The sequence below is a fragment of the Copadichromis virginalis genome, linkage group LG7, assembly GCF_057382275.1.
Source record: "Copadichromis virginalis isolate Kocher_CV1m ecotype Utaka linkage group LG7, C_Virginalis_male_GT1.1, whole genome shotgun sequence".
NCBI classification, from domain to species: Eukaryota; Metazoa; Chordata; class Actinopteri; order Cichliformes; family Cichlidae; genus Copadichromis; species Copadichromis virginalis.
In genome coordinates, this window is record NC_140624.1 from 61,819,417 (window position 1) to 61,838,865 (window position 19,449).

General features: G+C 39.4%; 1 protein-coding gene, 1 long non-coding RNA gene and 1 other non-coding gene across 7 annotated transcripts; 1 reads left to right on the top strand and 2 right to left on the bottom strand.

The window, feature by feature from the left end:
• Positions 1–1,497: 1,497 nt before the first annotated feature.
• Positions 1,498–3,063, bottom strand: LOC146706442 (uncharacterized). The gene is made up of 2 exons (XR_014921758.1): positions 2,867–3,063; positions 1,498–2,733 (listed from the first exon to the last, which is right to left on the bottom strand). It is a non-coding gene; the product is annotated as an uncharacterized LOC146706442 (long non-coding RNA).
• A 1,205-nt stretch (positions 3,064–4,268) lies between these two features.
• LOC146706443 (U1 spliceosomal RNA) lies at positions 4,269–4,432 on the top strand. Its single transcript, XR_014921788.1, has one exon. It is a non-coding gene; the product is annotated as a U1 spliceosomal RNA (small nuclear RNA).
• Positions 4,433–9,182: 4,750 nt separating this feature from the next.
• LOC146706444 (interferon alpha-inducible protein 27-like protein 1) lies at positions 9,183–16,607 on the bottom strand. Of its 5 annotated transcripts, XM_085464602.1 has the most exons (5): positions 15,891–16,607; positions 10,912–10,940; positions 9,792–9,821; positions 9,553–9,714; positions 9,183–9,462 (listed from the first exon to the last, which is right to left on the bottom strand). In XM_085464602.1, exons 1-5 carry the CDS (start codon positions 16,004–16,006, stop codon positions 9,437–9,439), a joined length of 363 nt encoding a protein of 120 aa, XP_085320728.1. In that variant the 5' UTR covers positions 16,007–16,607; the 3' UTR covers positions 9,183–9,436. The 5 variants fall into 5 exon arrangements, 2 of the variants coding, with proteins under 2 accessions (XP_085320728.1, XP_085320727.1); XR_014921557.1 differs by adding an exon at positions 13,866–14,003 and having other exon boundaries at positions 9,183–9,821; XR_014921556.1 differs by adding an exon at positions 13,866–14,003 and having other exon boundaries at positions 9,183–9,714; positions 9,792–10,940.
• Positions 16,608–19,449: the final 2,842 nt, after the last annotated feature.

The window sequence follows — 19,449 nt, forward strand, 5'->3', positions numbered from 1 at the left end:
TTTTGTTTTTGCTGACTGTTTATTTATTTGTTTGTTTGTCTAATGCTCTTGTTGCACTGCTAAATAGGCAGTAGCCAACATGATTTATAAAGGGATTATAAAATCTAAGAAATTACTGCATTATTTTACTCTTATTAAACTCACTTTCCTAAAAACTGATTGCAGCTTCTACTTTGTGATGTCAATGTTATGTCTCTAAATTATTTCATATCATTCATGGGAGATATGCTTGACAAATGATAAGTTAACAAGTCACTGCTACCAGCCTAATCAATTCATTGGGGCGACCTGCGTGTTGTGTTGCATTGTCTGATTTGGTCATAGTGTGTAAACACCTCTAGAGGCCACTGTTGTATAGCTGCTGCAAACTGAACGTGCCCGTACCAGAGGTTATACTTAAAATGGCAGCTGCCAGGAAGTCTCTTTGGACATTTGTGTTCGCCCTTTATGAAATAGATATGTTGTATTACAAGGTACTAATGCACCCTTGCATTGGTAAAATAAATTCTACTAGAATAGCTGATACTCCCTTACAGAAGATTTATTTTGACCTTTCTAAAGCCTTCTTTAAAAATTAGAAAATAAAATGAAAACAGGCATATCAAAAAAAGCCTACTAGAAATACTACTCTGCATTACATCCTAACACTTGGCTAAATCCTAATATGTAATTCTGGTTTAATAGTTTATTTCACTAAATGTGATTATGCACTGAAAAAGAACATGTTGGGTTTACTTAATTCAATAGTGGACACTGGTTGCACACAGATGTTTTGCTTTGGCAGGAGCTTAAACAACTGAGGTGAAGTTATTCATATTCAATAAACCTGTGCAATTTGTGTTGATAAAATATGATTGAAACATGTTTTGGTGAAGTAATTTGAGCTCCTGGATATTTTAATCCTTCACAATTTTCACACTTTATTCCAACACTATTCAGTGACTTTTACCCAAATACTATTTGGTCACTGAAGTACTATGTTATCTTCAAATGACATGTTGGTATTATATTCTAAATACACAATTTTCCAGTGAAGGCCTTACAACAGATTGTATTGTTCTCTTCCAAGATGGTTGCCAGCATCCACCTTTCAAAACAAAAACAGTAATTTCACTATAGTGACAGTAGGTGAATCAGCGGTCTGAAACACACGGCCCGGGGCCGACTTGCGTGAGGCCCACATCACCCCTACTTGCCACCCGTACTGTTGACGTGAGGAAATATTGTGCATTTTGGTTCTTGAAGTTAGTTTTTGTTACGGGGGATTTTGTTGTTGAGTGCAATGTGAAAATAACTTCTATAAAAAGCAAAAAATGATTTAATATGAAGGCAATATGAGCAGAGAGTAAAACCATGTTGAGGGATTGGCTGTGTTAGTTCAGTGAGAGTTATTTGTAAAGAAAACAATTTTCACTAGTAGACATAAATGTACACTTATGTCTGCATTTTTATTTTGTTAAATAAAACAAAAATTATAGCAAAGTGCTGCCACATGTCTGAGTGCCAATTCTTTTTTTATTCAATGAAAGGTTTTAGTTAATTAAGATTGAGGAAAAAGAATTTGCATTCACATTTGCAGTTTTGCCTTGTTATACAATATTTGAAAATTAAAACAAAACACTACATTTTCTGAAATATTAGTGAGTTTTTTCTTGTTTAAAGACAAACGTTTTTATACTACTTGAACACTAAAGTGACCCTCCAATGTGATGACAGTGCCAGCAGTGGCCCACAGCTCATTTAATGCTTTCTCCTAATTGGCTCATAATGGTCTCTCATATGTATGAACTATGTAGGCTATCTCTATTTTAAAATAATGGGTGGGCAATGAGAGCATCTCCTCGATGTGTACAACAGGACAACAGGGAATACAGAGAACTGACTGAGGACTTTGTCAACTGGTGCCAGCAGAACCACTTCCAGATCAACACTCCGAAAACCAAGGAGCAGGTAGTGGACTCCACCTACACCAGTGAACATCCAGAGAATGGGCATTAAGATAGCTGACTCATATAAGTGATCTGATTAATAAACGGATCTGGAGTAACAACAGAGTGTACATCTACACAAAAGGATAAAGACGGTTGTATTTGCAACAGAGAAGTCTTTTGGAAGGGAGCAGGGAGAGCTCCTGAAGACCTCAGACGCTGTGGTGGTATTGTCCATGTTTTATGGTGTGGTCTGCTGGGGATAGGAAGAAACTGAACAGGTTCATCAAGAAAACTAGCTCTGTTCTGAGATGTCCTCTTGACCCAGTGGAGGTAGTTATCCCTGTCAGATAACAGCTCCCACCCCATACAGGTCACCCTTCAGTGACAGGCCGTGTTCCAAGTGGACATTTTGGAGGCCTTTCCCTCCAGCTGCTGTCAGACTGTACACTGCACAACAGCAATGAATGTACACCACATATTCACACACTGGGGTCTTTGCATATATCAGTGTGCAATACCTGTTAATACCTATTAACACCCAACCACTGCACTATGAAATGACCACGCCAAGCAAACAAACAATGTTTGGGTGCTGCAGATGGAAACGGACCATAGCTTCATGGTGAAATTCCTCACAAAGAGCAGAATCTACCTTGTCCTTTAAAGTTTTTATGGCCACCACTTGGGTCTGCTCACCAGGTACTGTGCCATATAGGTGGCCCTTGTACACCTTGCCAAACCGGTCCTCACCGAGCCCCTCCATAAATCGCACTGCTGACATGTTAATCTCACGCAGCTTCGCCTGCAGCCATGAAACAATAAATACATGTCACCAAAGACTCTGGCCACCAGAATTCAACAATACTTAAACAAATGTATGTAAATCACATTTACTGTGACCATATTTAATGTTACCTTGTTATTATTATTGCTACCTGTTGTTTTTGATGATTCAGGGGCGACAGCTCCGTGTCCTGGGAGGGTGAGCTGCTGAGCTGGGAACGAGGTGGTGTGTCATTTGAAGCCTTATGTTTATTGCGACACAAGCAAACCAGAAAGAAGAGGCAAGCGATAACCAATGGGATGGCAACTGCAGGTATTAAAATAAACAGGATCTCCTTCCTGGGGTTTTCTTGTGTTTCATTCTTCTTCTGATAGTAATCTGTATTATTACATCATATATAAGTATATGTATGTATGTAGATATATATAGATAGATGGCTATGGATATAGATAAATAGACTTACATATATAAGTACTTATCTATTTCTTAGTCTATATTTCTTCTATTTTTGCATAGCATTATTGCTGTTAGGTATGCTGTGTGTGTTCATTTGTTCCTGCCTTGTGTACTCTGCTGCAGTAACAATTTGAATTTCCCAACTCTGGGACTAACAAAGGTTTTCTTATCTGAAATGTATCTAAACCCAGCTGATATCTGGCTACATTTTCTGCTGAGCATCCAAATCACACTGAAGTTTACACACTGTATAATGCCTGATTTCTTGTAAATATTTAGCGATGGCCTTATGAAATATATTTTGATAAAATGTTTATCAGGCCACAGTGAACAATGGAAAATAAACAAAATTAAAACAAATAATTAAAAACACTGAAAAACACTCAAAAATATATTTTTTTAGAGATGTCTTAACCTGGTTATGCTGTACCATCCAGACGTGTATGTGCGCCGGACCCGCGTGATTTGAGACTTCCTGCCATCTTTAGCAGGTAATAAACTCCCGCCAAAGCAAAAAGTTGCTCTGAGTGAATTCAGTCGTTGTTAATGAGTAAATTTTTAGTGTTTTTATTTGGATTGTTTTCTGGTTGTTTGTTGCACACGGACATGTTCACAGACGTGTTTTCGTGAGCAACACTGTTCATACTCCGAGACCGTAGCGGGAAACTGTTGGTTGCCTAGCAGCAGTTAACGAAAAGACCGGAAGTGACTGTGCTTCAACTAGAAAACTTTTGCGTTTATCCTCTTTTTCCCGAGTATCAGACAAACTCGTTTAGCAGCGTGCTTTACCTTTGAGTTAGCTGAACTTCTGGTGGTTTGTTGGTGGATTTAAGGAGGTTAAATGGATGAAAAAAAGTTATCTTTCAGCTAGCTCTTGTTGCGCAGATACAGCAATGCATGATGGGAAATTCTCCCGGTATTTGTAAAGCTAAATAACCTTATGGGGCTCTGTTGGAAACTGCTTCATGTGTATATATAAATAGTGTGTAGTCCCAGCTTCCTACAGGCTGTGTTTGTGTTGATTTTGAGATTGTGAGCACCGTGAGTGTGCAGGGTTTGTGTGTGAAAGACTGCCCCATACGTGAGCTAAAGAATTCATACTTACCTGGTAGGAGAGATACCATGATCACGAAGGTGGTTCTCTCAGGCCGAGGCTCAGCCATTGCACTCTGGCTTTTCTGACAGCCTGCGAATTCCCCAAATGTGGGAATCTCGACTACATAATTTCTGGTAGTGGGGACTGCGTTCGCGCTCTCCCCTCATCATATGTTGAAAGAAAAATCAGTGGGAATGTTTGCGCTTATTTTCAATGACGACGTCATGCGATCTTCTGGCTTCCTAACTATAGTTTTATCAGTGAGGCCAGGGTAAGCAGGAGAGGAGGAGGGGATGCTGTCTTATTTAAAAAAGTCTGTGCAGCATTTGGGAGGCCTGTAAACATTAACAAACACAACTTTGGATGGGGCCTTCAGCTGTAAAGCCACATATTCAAAAGACTGAAAACTTCCAGGAGACAGCTGCTTACATTGAAATGATTCATTAATGACCTCAGTGAACTGCTGTCTGTGATCTGTGTTGATTTCGACTGTGTAATTATTGTTGGGGATTTTAACATCCATGTGGACAACCCTCAGGACAAAGGGACTAAAGACCTGAGTAACACTCTGGGCAACTTTGGGCTGACTCAGCATGTAACAGAGGCCACACATAATAGAGGACACACTCTTGACCTACTGATCTCCAAGCCTGAGCATTTCAAACATTGCTGTGTCTGATGTGGGCTTATCTGATCATTACTGTGTTTTCTTTGAAAGTAAAATCTCAGCCCACACAAATATATCAACAGCAGTGATCACAAAACGGTGTATAACTGAAGACAGTAGTGAGATCTTTAACCAGGTCTTCCCATTAACACCTGACCTGTCCAAAGGTTCAGTCAATGAGCTCGTCAATAGCTTTAAGGCAAAACTGTTAAATGTAATGGATACTATTGCCCCCATTAAGGTGAAGGTTATCTCTGGAAGGAAAAAGTCTCCATGGAGAAACTCCACACTGGTGAAAAATGAAAAAAGAGAGTGTAGGAAAGCTGAGCGCAGATGGAGAAAAACAAACCTCCAGGTTCACTATGACATCTATAAAGAGAAACTTCACAATTATAATTTACAACTGAGGAGTGCAAGAAAGTCCTACTTCTCTGACATCATCACTAAAAACAGCCATAATGCTCGGGTCTTATTTTCTACAGTTGACAGGCTAACAAACCCTCCTGTGCCAGTGGCAGCTGAACTTCATTCGACCATGGCCTGCAATGACTTTGCCAAATTCTTCACAGACAAAATCCAAAAGATTAGACAAGCAGTTGGTACATCAACAGCAGATCCAGGATATGTACTGTGTCCACTGAAAAACTGTTTAAACACCATCAAAGAGTTTCACCCGATTAACAGCAAAGACCTGGAGGACATCTTAGGTCAACTGAACTCCTCCTCTTGCTGTTTAGATGTCCTGCCAACAAGTTTTTTCAAAAAGGTCTCAAAGACTTTAGAGTCAGACCTGTTACAGATCGTCGACTTTTCCTTAATGTCAGGTGTGTTTCCAGAACCACTAAAAACTGCTGTAATCAAACCTATACTGAAAAAGGACAATCTTGACAAGACACAAATGAAAAACTACAGGCCGATCTCAAATCTCCCATTTTTAAGTAAGATCATTGAAAAAGCAGTTTCTCAACAGCTCAATTACTTCTTAAAACAGAATAATTGCTACGATGCCTTCCAGTCAGGTTTTAGACAGAACCACAGCACTGAAACCGCTCTGACAAAAGTGTTTAATGACATATGTCTGAACACAGACAGTGGAAAAATGCCAGTCTTAGTTTTACTGGATCTCAGTGCAGCATTTGATACAGTTGACCACAACATATTACTCAAACGACTGGAGAACTGGGCAGGTCTTTCAGGAACTGTACTAAACTGGTTCAAAACATACTTAGAAAACAGGAAATACTTTGTATCAATAGGTAACTTCACATCTGAGCAGACAAGTATCACATGTGGAGTTCCCCAAGGTTCCATCTTGGGACCCCCTCTGTTTAACATCTACATGCTCCCACTGGCACAGATTATAAAGAACAACAAAATAAACTATCACAGCTATGCAGATGACACACAAATATATATCACAATGTCACCAGGAGACCGAGGCCCTGTACAGGCTCTTGGTAAATGCATTGAGGAAATTAATGACTGGTTGTGCCACAATTTTCTCCAACTAAACAAAAACAAAACTGAGGTAATAGTCTTTGGCGCCAAAGAAAAACGATTACAGGTCACCAGAGAACTTCAATCTATACATCTAAAAACCACAAACCAGGCGAGAAATTTGGGTGTAGTGATGGATGCAGACCTAAACTTAGAAAAACACATTAAGACAATAACAAAGTCAGCTTACTATCACCTCAAGAATATATCAAGGATAAAAGATCTGATGTCTCAACAGGACCTGGAAAAACTAGTCCATGCATTCATCTTTAGTAGGCTTGATTACTGTAACAGCATCTTTACAGGTCTACCTAAAAAATCAGTCAGACAACTACAGCTCATTCAGAACTCTGCTGCTCGAGTCCTCACTAAGACCAAAAAAGTGGACCACATCAGTCCAGCTCTGAGGTCTTTACACTGGCTGCCTGTCCGTCAGAGGATAGACTTTAAAGTTCTGATGCTGGCCTATAAAGCTCTGAATGGTTTAGGACCAAAATACATCAATGACCTCCTGACCCAGTATGAACCTTCCAGATCCCTCAGGTCATCTGGATCTGGTCTTTTATCAGTTCCCAGAGTCAGAACCAGACACGGAGAAGCTGCATTCAGCTTTTATGCTCCTTATATCTGGAACAAACTCCCAGAAAGCCTCAGATCAGCTGAAACACTCAGTTTATTTAAATCCAGGTTGAAGACTCATCTATTCTCAGCTGCATTTGAATAAAGCACCAAATCCACACTTTTAAGCTTAAATTTCAAAACTTACATTAACTACTGATCTTATATATTTCTGATTTTATCTGTTTTGATTTTACATACTGCTTTGTTTGTTTGTTTGTTTGTTTGTTTGTTTGTTTGTTTGTTTGTTTGTTTGTTTGTTTGTTTGTTTGTTTGTTTGTTTGTTTGTTTGTTTGTTTGTTTGTTAAGTGGGTTAGAGCTCTGGGTAGCTCCCCAGCTGGGTCTAGACTGGGTCTAGAGAGTATTTTAAATTCAGGGAATTTAAAATAGAAAGTAGCTCGTCCACAGAAGGACTGGTAGCTCCCCTTACGATAAGGGTTCAGATCGCGCGAACAGGTGTGAAATGTGTGTGTTTAGTTAGTTAGTTTGTTTGCTTGTTTTAATCAATTTTAAATCATACTTTTTATTTGTTTTTGTTTCTAATGTCTCTCTAAAGCACTTTGAATCACCTTGTTGTTGAATTGTGCTATACAAATAAATTTGCCTTGCCTTGCCTTTGTTCAAAATCACTACCCTTTCAGCTTGTTCGTGGCCACCAACAGATTAGGTCTGTTATTTTCATGTTTATTTTGCCATTTTATCTGCATAAAGCTTTTAAGTAACTTCAGTTCTTTTCATAAATATAAAATAATTATTACTTTTTACATTTTTAACCCTTTAAACACCAGTTTGTTTGTCCACTGCGACTAGCTGGAAGACAACCTCAAATCTTGCAATTTTATATAATTGAGTTGCTACTGAAATTTCTTGTATTATTAATAGTAGAGTATGGGTCATGTAATTGATTCACATCAACATTGATTATAATGCATTGTTATTTTTGTGCAGAGAGAGCAAAAACATGAAAACTCCCTCTCAGCTTGTTCGTGGCCAAAAATGGCCACCCCTTGTTTACAACTACAAAATGCTATAAAATTCATATATATTAAGAAAAATTTCCACTTTTTTTTACTTGATTTTTTAGATTAGCATCAGTGCTGTTCATGAAAATCAAAATTTCATTCAAATTCAGAATTCTAACCCTTTAAATACCAGTTAGATCACATAATCCTAGGAACTCATAAATGGAAAAAATCACAAAACCCCAATTTTTTTCCAAATAAAACATGCAAACTGAATTATTTTCTAACCATGATGGAGGTTAGATGCATAGCAATAAGTAAAAGTATCAATGAGTTTTATGTATCTTTGTTTTTTTTGGTGCAGTAACAGAAAAACAAAAAAACTCCCTCTCAGCTTGTTCGTGGCCAAAAATGGCCACCCCTGTTTACGTTTACAAAATACTATAAAATTAATATATATTAAAACATTTTTCTACTTTCATTGACTTGACATTTCACACCTGAGCCTCAACTCTCGTGGCCCGGTATCAAAGGACTCACGGACAGGGGGTTGGGGACCGCTGATCCAGATGAAGACGTGAGCCAAAGATCCTTTAAGTTTCATCTGATGAACTTACCTTTTCCTACATATGAAAAATGATGTGGTGTGAAGTAAATCGGGTTTGTATATATGTAGCCTCAGATGAGCATGAAATTTCATTTTTGACCTGCTTAATAGCAGTCTCAAATATTAAAGTCTTGGTGTTACAAAATCAATTGACATGTGCAGCAGCTGAAATATGACACCAAAGGCCACTCTTAATACAGACAGAAGTCGGGTAGTCAAAAATCTCTTATTCTGCTTTTTGTATTCTGAACTTCTTGAGTGGACAGCCAACAATCCTACAAATAGACTAGAGGATGTGCTTGAAATGTTTGTTAAAACAAATAACTGGACCTTACTTGTTAAGCTCAATGTTCTGACTGTCACATGGAGTCTTTCAGGTTGTTTTACGTTTACTATCACAAATGAATGTTTTTTTCCCCTAATGAATATACATTTTAGGTCTAAAGTGTCTAAAATCTGCAGTTTTGGAATTTTTCATGTGGATAACAAAATTAAAAAACAGAAAAAAAACACTCCAAAAAAAAACCAAGTGATACATGTCATGAAGGACTGACATAATTTGATTCATAAGACTTTATTTGATATTCACACACACCATATTAACGGTTTCAGATAGTTCATCAGCCATATTGATCAGTCTAAGGCAGGTGGTTTTGTATGCTGAATAAAAATCCTGTCGACAAACGTCAAATGTTACGTACGGTTCAAAATGACTCCCGTACAAGACTGTAGTAAGGTCTACTATTGACCAGTAAGAAACCACCACACTCACACTGCAATGGGGTCCACAAGATTTAGTTTTCTTCGTCCAAGTCAGACTACAGGCTGAGGACACAACTCCGGCCTGGAATCCAAGGCCCAAAGCCATGAACTTCTTCTTTTTGCATGTTGTTGTAAGTTAAAATCCTAATAAAACATCTAATTATATATTTACCTGCTGACTGCAAAACAGCCACCACACCTCCGGCTGTCACTTCTCCTCCATTAGAAGCTGCAGCAGACAACATCATGCCTGCAGCGCAGGAGCCTGCAGCTATTCCAGCTGAGTTGAAACCTGCAGCTCCCAGAAGAGCAGGAGCAGTGACTACAGCACCTACTGCAGGAAGACAAGACATGTATCAGACATGGATCGGGCTTTGATTCAAATTAGTTAAAGATAAATAAACTGCTTACTTGCTCCTGCAGCAGTACACACAGCTGTCACTATAACACAACATAAGAACACACATTAACATCTAACTGGGCCATAGCTCAGCACACAGCTGATCAAGGATTTAGATCAAGTAACTGAGCTACAGAGAAGACGGGGAGGCTCTACGCTACGATGGAGTTTTAGAGCCACAAGAAAAAAGTTGTTGATATGGACATTACTGTCCCACAACAAACTGCTATAATTACTGTTTCTGCTACAAAATTCCTTATTTAGATGAGTTAGTGAAACAAATTGATCAGCCATTGTGTGATACAACATTCAACTTCTTTATTACACGAGGATGTAACCATCGATAACCTTGCATCTGTCCATTAGATCGTGGCTCAAGAGTTGGCAGTTTGTCTTGTAATTGGAAGGTTGCCGGTTCAAGCCACGGCTCGGACAGTCTTGGTCGTTGTGTCCTTGGGCAAGACACTTCACCTACCGCCTACTAGTAGAGGCCAGAGGGCCCGATGGCGTGATATGGCAGCCTCGCTTCTGTCGGCCTGCCTCAGGGCAGCTGTGGCTACAACTGTAGCTTGCCTCCACTAGTGTGTGAATGTGAGAGTGAATGAATAGTGGAATTGTAAAGCGCTTTGAGGGTCTTGAAAAGCGCTATATAAATGCAATCCATTATTATTATTACCAGCCCTTTTTTTGGTACAACCTAATACTTATCACCACACTGCGTTTATGAGCTAAAACCAGGGAGTTTTAGCTCATGAGCTAAAACTCCTGTGAAAAGCATTTTAAAGTTGTGTTCTGGTTATTTTAGCTCATGTTTCCTTCTTGCTAAAACCAATTCTGAAGTACGGTTTCACCAACTCAGATGATATACAGTAGCAACCATGGCAGCTTGCCTTGAGACAGCTGTAATCTCCACATTTTGACTTTATTCTCAAAATGATCGATAATACCTTTCTTAACTTTGCCCTAATACTACATCGTATTATCCTCACTGCAGCACAGTTACATGTAATTGTTTCAGGAAGAAACACTTGGTTACTGATCATCAGGATGCTTCACAATGAATACATGTATTGATATGTATTTATGAGTTTTAGAGACAAAAATAAATAAATAAGCAAATAGGTTTGTTACCTGCCCGGCTGTGATGGCTAAGGCTGTCACTGAAACACAAGAAAGAAAATAAAAGATCTCACCACAGCTCAGTCTGGAATAATTAAGACATTATCTGTAATGCTAGAATCATCAACTCATATAATGTAGAGATGATCTGAAAAAGGCAGCTGTACTCACACTGTATATACATAACACTATTTATACCAATTCCATGTGCAATACTCAACTGTATATACATAACACTATTTATACCAATTCCATGTGCAATACTCAACTGTATATACATAACACTATTTATTACATATTACTTACGTCTTGTATATTGTACATTTTATATATATATATGTTTTTCCTCATGTTAATACTGTCCATATGTACATAGCGCTGCAGAACTGTACCCCCCCAGCATGTTTACACTGAGTATGAGATGCTCTGTACAACTGTATAGTGACAATAAAGGCATTCTATTCTATTCTATTCTATTCTATTCTATTCTATAGACCCATTGTTCCACTCAGGATGAGGAACCTAAGATTGGACTGTGTCTTAAACAGAAGTGAGCATCAGCTGTTATTTCCTGGATAATGAAACTGAATGGGCGTCACTGGGTCTATGAAGTAAATAAACTTCCTTTAGTCATCATAGAACAAGTGATTGTGAGGCTGGATCTCAGGAGGTTTGACATAGTTATTTATTTTATTTATTTTATGTTTTTTATTATGTATTTCACACACGTGTTATTTCAAGGATTGTTCTTTCTATTTTAATCCTTATGTTAAATCAACTGCTTAAAATAAACACAAACAAAAAGGAGGTTATGATACAGAGCGTGTTTGAATGTTATTTGGGTCACTGAAAATGTGTCTGCATTATGTGTGTCCATTCTTTGGGGTGTGGTATGCAACAGAAGAAAGACCGCAGGTACCAATTAGTGTAGAATTTCCTCACATACTTGAGTCATACCTTGATTCTGGTTTAATCTTGTTAAGAAAAATAGTGAGAAACAGAAATGGAAATAAAATGGGTGAGTATAAAAGGCTTATCACAGCAGACACAAGAGCAGAAGGTGAGAGGAGTTATAAAAACAACCAACGTCTGAGAAGCCCTGGACAGGAGATCCTATGAAATGGCAGCACTGGAGATCATGACAAGACACATGTTCAGGAAAGTTTATTACACTGCATTTAATCCCAGTCATTTTCAGAGAGAGATTAAAGGTTGAAGACTGATTTATAACAAGTCCCCACACAAAAATAGATAAAGCACTAAAAGTGCCTCACTGACGAGCAAGAAGTGCAATAAATAACTGAGAAGTGATACATGCTGTATGGGCGTCGCACATATGACGAGTTAGGAGTGAGAACGTGTTGATCTGCAGGGAAGCAGGAGACTGCTGTTATAGAGTGGATTGAGGATTTTTATTCTTTATTTCTATTTTTCAAGACTTTGTGAATTGTCTTTTTTTTAAATAACTTGGCTTACCCTTTTTGGTTTTGTTAATATTGGCAATAGTGTGAAGTACTATTGTTGGGTTAGAATATATTTATTATATAGGTCATCCAGTTAAGGTAAATGTCATGTTTTGAATTGTTAGAATCTGATGAGCATTATTTTATTTTCTTTTTTGTTGTTTTGTTTTTCTGTTTTCCCCCTGAGAGATTACCACCTTAACGTGGTCAGGCGGTGTGATGGCTGCAGTTACAGCCACACAGTGGTAATATCAGTGTAGAGGCTTACACACAACACTGCATTCACATTGGTCTTTCTTTAAATATAAGGTTTAATTTACAGGATAATAAATAACTGGTTTTGGTCTCAGTTAGGTTTTTGTGTGCTTTACCCCTTTTTGTGATTTTTGTGGGCTGATCAGCCACTATTTAAGTTTCCCCCGTTGTCTTCTTTAGTGAGGTCAGTTTGTTTGAGGTATCAGTATTGGTTGTTGCTAACTTTGAGTAGAGTTCTGTTATTTTGACCTCTTTTATGGGCACATATGATTTTTTTTTTTTGTATAATTTAACCAACTATGTTGTTGGGTTAAGTTAAAAAAATAATGGGGGGGGGGGGGGGGGGGGGGGGGCTGTACTGCAGTGGCCCTGAGAGGCCAAATGCAAACCATCAAAAAGGAAAGTTATGAGTTTAATGTTAAAATACGAGAGCGTTTCTCTCGTATCTGTCCTGATACTGCTATTTCATCTGCTATAAACAATAACCATACACTATTATTGCAATCTATACTACAGCTCAAAAGTCTGTAGAGAATTAAAAATGTCTTATTTTCTGACAACAGTAAAAATCGTTTAGAAGTTTTACTAAATTAATCAGAAGCGTAAAGAAATATAAATAATTAACGGTAACATTTATCATAAATCACAAATGAGATTTAGTGGAATATCTACTTAGTGTTGTTGAGACTCTCCAATTCTTTTTGTCTCGGTAGAGATCACGCAGAGATGTTTCCAAATTTCACACAATCCTTTTATTACCCATTTTCCTTACAGATGCATCTGGAGATCAGCACACTGCATCCTGTGCAGTCCTACTCTAAAGGCTGATCTGAAGAGTTTCACACAACAGCTACAGTTATAGTCTCTGGTCTCCAATTTCTACAGTAAATCCCCCACAATGGAAAAACACTGGTAAAGTGGCCTGGGGTGCTGACACCCTGACCCCCATCTCCTTTTAAGGTAATGTACATTGGCAATTGTCTGCCCCTCACCCTCAGTAAATCTTGCTACTGTCCTGTGTTTGGGGTTAATTGCCCCACTTCCCTGCACCCCAGTTCTTTGTTCCCATCCCAGGACTATTTTCTATTTTCTAATCTTAAATCCTATAAACAACAAAATCATACTACGACACACACTAATAAACTACATTCACTATGACCTCAATACCTATTAGACAGTCCATTATTTCTACAGTGTACTGTTATGAAAACAACAGAATGATGATGAGACACTGTGGTAAAGTCTTACAGGTATATTTGCAGATAGTTATCAATACAGGATAAACACTGTGGGCTCCAGGAGACGGGGCAGAGGTAGGGAAGGTTGTCTGGAGGCACACTCAGACACTGTCACAGAAGGTCATGGAGATCCGTAACACTGAAACGTCTGCACAGAAACAAAGAGTGAGCAACCCATCTTGCCTCAATGATTACCGCCCAGTAGCACTCACCCCCATCATCACTAAGTGCTTAGAGCGACTGGTCCTAGCACACTTCAAATCCTGTCTCCCCCCCACCCTGGACCCCCACCAATTCGCATACCGCCGGAACAGGAGCACAGAGGATGCAGTCTCCATCGCAATGCACTCTGTCCTCTCACACCTGGACAACAACAACACCTACGCCAGAATGCTGTTTATAGACTTCAGTTCAGCATTCAATACAATCCACCCCTCACAACTCATCAGGAAACTGACAGACCTGGGTATCAGTTCCCTCATCTGCAAATGGTTACTGGACTTCCTGACCAACCGCCCCCAACATGTCCGGCTGGATAACCGCTGCTCATCTACCATCACAATGAACACCGGTGTACCACAAGGCTGTGTGATGAGCCCTTTCCTCTACTCCCTCTTCACCCACGACTGCAGACCTGCTGATGGTTCCAACACCATCATTAAGTTTGCAGATGACACCACGGTGATTGGCCTCATCAGTGACAACGATGAGGCCGCCTACAGGGAGGAGGTGGATCGTCTGGCTGAGTGGTGCGACAGAAACAACCTGCTGCTTAACACCGAGAAGACCAAGGAGCTCATCGTGGACTACAGGAGGAATGCTGACCCACATCCACCCATCCACATTAAGGGGACGGCTGTGGAGCGTGTGAGCAGCTTCAAGTTCCTGGGAGTCCACATCTCCGAGGATCTCACCTGGACGACCAACTGCTCCAAGCTGGTCAAGAAGGCTCACCAGCGCCTCTTCTTCTTGAGGACTCTGAGGAAGAACCACCTGTCCTCAGACATCCTGGTGAACTTCTATCGCTGCACCATCGAGAGCATCCTGACCAACTGTATAACAGTCTGGTACGGGAACTGCTCTGCCTCGGACCGGAAGGCGTTGCAGAGGGTCGTGAAAACTGCCCAGCGCATCGCCGGAGCACCACTTCCTGCCATAAAAGACATCTACAGGAAGCGGTGTCTGAAAAGGGCTGGGAAAATCATCAAAGACCCCAGTCACCCATCACATGGACTCTTCACCCTCCTGCCCTCTGGGAGGCGCCACAGGAGCCTCCGGACTAAGACCACCAGGTACCGGAACAGCTTCTTCCCCACAGCTGTCAGACTCCTGAACTCTGCCTCCTGACATCTGACCCACGTTAAACTCATGGACTGAACATACACACACCCACAATGGACAACTGTACCCTCAAACACAATAATAACATGGACTGAACCACCACTCACAACCACTAGCACTTTATACAGCCTCTGTAGAAACTATCTACACCCTCACTTATCTTAACTGCACTACTGTATAGCTCTGTGTAAATAATCATTCTGTACATTCGATAATTTTTAATCCTACAACTGTTTACAACTTGCATAGTTCCCATTTCTGTATAGCTGTATATCCCAGATTCTGTAAAGTTATTTATTTCATATTCTGTATAGTTTTTCATATTTATATCCTGTTCATATCCTGTACATAGCTTGTACTCACTACAGCCTGTACATACTTATAGTTATAGAATATTCACAACCTACTTCATACCGTGTACATTATAACATACCATAATAGACCCATTTCTGTAATATACTCACATATCTATATTATTGCTAATATATATTGTAATATATCTATATCACTAAAGCACTTCTGGATGGATGCAAACTGCATTTCGTTGCCCTGTACCCGTGCATGTGCAATGACAATAAAGTTGAATTCTATTCTATTCTATTCTATTCTATTCTATTCTATTCTATTCTATTCTATTCAATTCAAAGGCAAGAACTGATGGAAAATGTGACATGACTGTGGCATAATACGTTACCTTGGTACTGCAATGATCTGGTTGTTTAGAAGCCAGCATGAAGACCTCGCGAGGAACAGGCGAGTAATCAGCTGATTGTTCACAAGTGACTGAGGGACGGGAAGATGGAGGAGCATCCCCTAAAAAAGACAAGCACACGGACAACAACACAGGCATACACCGAAAGAGGAGAGAGAAAGAAGCAGGCCAGCAAAAGAGAGCAAGGGAACCATGACATCTACTGAGGCCCATTTTTATTTGGTACATCGTATCACCAGATGTCAGTTTGTGATGTTAGATCCCAACTTGTCAGTGAAGAAATCTTTTTCCAAAGATATCAGCACAAACCAAAATCATTGTGTGGATTAAAAAGAGCAAATTGTTGAAGTTTGTGATGGATCACTCCATTTTCTGTTTGCACTTGTCAGATGTGTTGCAGGTATATAACCATATGATCAGTCCATAGAGCAGTGATCGTTACTACAAATGGGCCCATGTATAAGTGTGTAGACATTTCCTAATGCATCATGGGTGATTTAACATAAATGATTCATTAAACACACATCTGTGAAAACATTTCTGATAAATTTCATGTAATATTATGTTAAAGTAAATGTAAATTATTAATTAAAAGAAGACTGTTTCAATCTGACCACAAACCTTTGAGCAGTAGTGTCACGCTTATCAGTGGCTCATGGTTGCTTAAGGCCTATGTCTGTACTTGACCACAGAGGCAGAGCATCATTCAACCTGCCAGCTGCCTATCTTGGGAGCTTTTCAAGGATGACAGACTCCACTTTCTCTGCAGCAAGACAGCTCATAACTTTTTTACGGTGTCTCCCTGTCCTCATACTTCTATATATTCTTCTGTAATACATAACTATACACTATCATTGCAATCTACACTACAGCTCAAACGTTTGAAGTCAATTTTCACCTGGTTTATAACCATGTGATCGGTCCACACAGGAGTGATTGTTTCTAAAATTTGGCGCACGTATAAGTGTGTTGACATTTCCTAATGCATCATGGGTGATTTAACTTCAATGATTAATTAAACAAACATCTGTGAAAACATTTATGATCATTTTCATGTAATATTATGTTAAAAGTAAATGTAAATTATTAATTAAAAGACAACTGTTTGAAACTGACCACAAACTTTTGAGTAGTAGTGTGTGTTGTATGCATGTGTCTGTCTGTATCTGATCAGGATTTTGTCATCAGTTTCAACAAGACGCTCATTTTTTAGCTGTTTCTGTCATCAAAATTGAGTTGGAGTGTTTTAACTCTGATGGCAATCTCTCCCTAACAAGTCCACTTTATTGCGTGCTCATTTTGTCCTATTAGTTGCTCATACGTATATAATTAGGAAACATGCATTAAGTCAGTAGTCCTCAACCTTTTTTGCGCCACGGACCGGTTTATGCCCGACAATATTTTCACGGACGGGCCTTTAAGGTGTCGCGGATAAATACAACAAAATAAAACTAGTACCGGTACCGGAAAAAAGAAGATTTATTCATAACACACTTGAAAAGACCCAGGGACACCGAGTTAACGATAAAAACGATAACAAAATAACGCTGAATACCGATAAAAACCCTGAAAACCATACATTTCACACCTGAGCCTCAACTCTCGCGGCCCGGTACCAAACGACTCACGGACCGGCACCTTTCCGAGGCCCGGGGGTTGGGGACCGCTGCATTAAGTGCACTAATTTCTCACACTTATCAGTGGCTCATGGTTGCTTAAGGCCTATGTCTGTACTTGACCACAGAGGCAGAGCATCATTCAACCTGCCAGCTGCCTATCTTGGGAGCTTTTCAAGGATGACAGACTCCACTTTCTCTGCAGCAAGACAGCTCATAACTTTTTTACAGTGTCTCCCTGTCCTCAGACTTCTATATATTCTTCTGTAATAGATAACTATACACTATCATTGCAATCTACACTACAGCTCAAACGTTTGAAGTCAATTTTCACCTGGTTTATAACCATGTGATCTGTCCACACAGCAGTGATGGTTACTAAAAATGGGCCCATGTATAAGTGTGTAGACATTTCCTAATGCATCATGGGTGATTTAACTTCAATGATTAATTAAACAAACATCTGTGAAAACATTTATGATCATTTTCATGTAATATTATGTTAAAAGTAAATGTAAATTATTAATTAAAAGACAACTGTTTGAAACTGACCACAAACTTTTGAGCAGTAGTGTGTGTTGTATGCATGTGTCTGTCTGTATCTGATCAGGATTTTGTCATCAGTTTCAACAAGACGCTCATTTTTTAGCTGTTTCTATCATCAAAATTGAGTTGGAGTGTTTTAACTCTGATGGCAATCTCTCCCTAACAAGTCCACTTTATTGCGTGCTCATTTTCTCCTATTAGTTGCTCATACGTATATAATTAGGAAACATGCATTAAGTCAGTAGTCCTCAACCTTTTTTGCGCCACGGACCGGTTTATGCCCAACAATATTTTCACGGACCGGCCTTTAAGGTGTCGCGGATAAATACAACAAAATAAAACTAGTACCGGTACCGGAAAAAAAGAAGATTTATTTATGACACACTTGAAAAGACCCAGGGACACCGAGTTAACGATAAAAACGATAACAAAATAACTCTGAATACCGATAAAAACCCTGAAAACCATACATTTCACACCTGAGCCTCAACTCTCGCGGACCGGTACCAAACGACTCACGGACCGGCACCTTTCCGAGGCCCGGGGGTTGGGGACCGCTGCATTAAGTGCACTAATTTCTCACACTTATCAGTGGCTCATGGTTGCTTAAGGCCTATGTCTGTACTTGACCACAGAGGCAGAGCATCATTCAACCTGCCAGCTGCCTATCTTGGGAGCTTTTCAAGGATGACAGACTCCACTTTCTCTGCAGCAAGACAGCTCATAACTTTTTTACAGTGTCTCCCTGTCCTCAGACTTCTATATATTCTTCTGTAATAGATAACTATACACTATCATTGCAATCTACACTACAGCTCAAAGGTTTGAAGTCAATTTTCACCTGGTTTATAACCATGTGATCTGTCCACACAGGAGTGATGGTTACTAAAAATGGGCCCATGTATAAGTGTGTAGACATTTCCTAATGCATCATGGGTGATTTAACATAAATGATTCATTTAACACACATCTGTGAAAACATTTCTGATCATTTTCATGTAATATTATGTTAAAAGTAAATGTAAATTATTAATTAAAAAGACGACAGTTTGAATCTGACGACAAACCTTTGAGCAGTAGTGTGTGCTGTATGCATGTGTCTGTCTGTATCTGATCAGGATTTTGTCATCAGTGTCCACAAAACGCTCATTTTTTAGCTGTTTCTGTCATCAAAATTTGAGTTGGAGTGTTTTTACACTGATGGCAATCTCTCCCTAACAAGTCCACTTTATTGCGTGCTCATTTTCTCCTATTAGTGGTTCATAGGAGTCTAACTAATGAACTGTATGCATGTTTCCTAATCTGTCATACTTATCAGTGGCTCATGGTTGCTTAAGGCCTATGTCTGTACTTGACCACAGAGGCAGAGCATCATTCAA

What these genes read in the sequence shown, in the direction of transcription:
- LOC146706444 (XM_085464601.1), bottom strand. Translation starts at nt 16,006, where the DNA reads ATGCTCCTCCATCTTCCCGTCCCTCAGTCACTTGTGAACAATCAGCTG. An exon ending in CAGATCATTGCAGTACCAAG is followed by an intron (nt 10,941 to 15,890) that starts GTAACGTATTAT and finishes CTTGTGTTTCAG; the next exon opens with TGACAGCCTTAGCCATCACA. An exon ending in GTGTACTGCTGCAGGAGCAA is followed by an intron (nt 9,715 to 9,791) that starts GTAAGCAGTTTA and finishes GTCTTCCTGCAG; the next exon opens with TAGGTGCTGTAGTCACTGCT.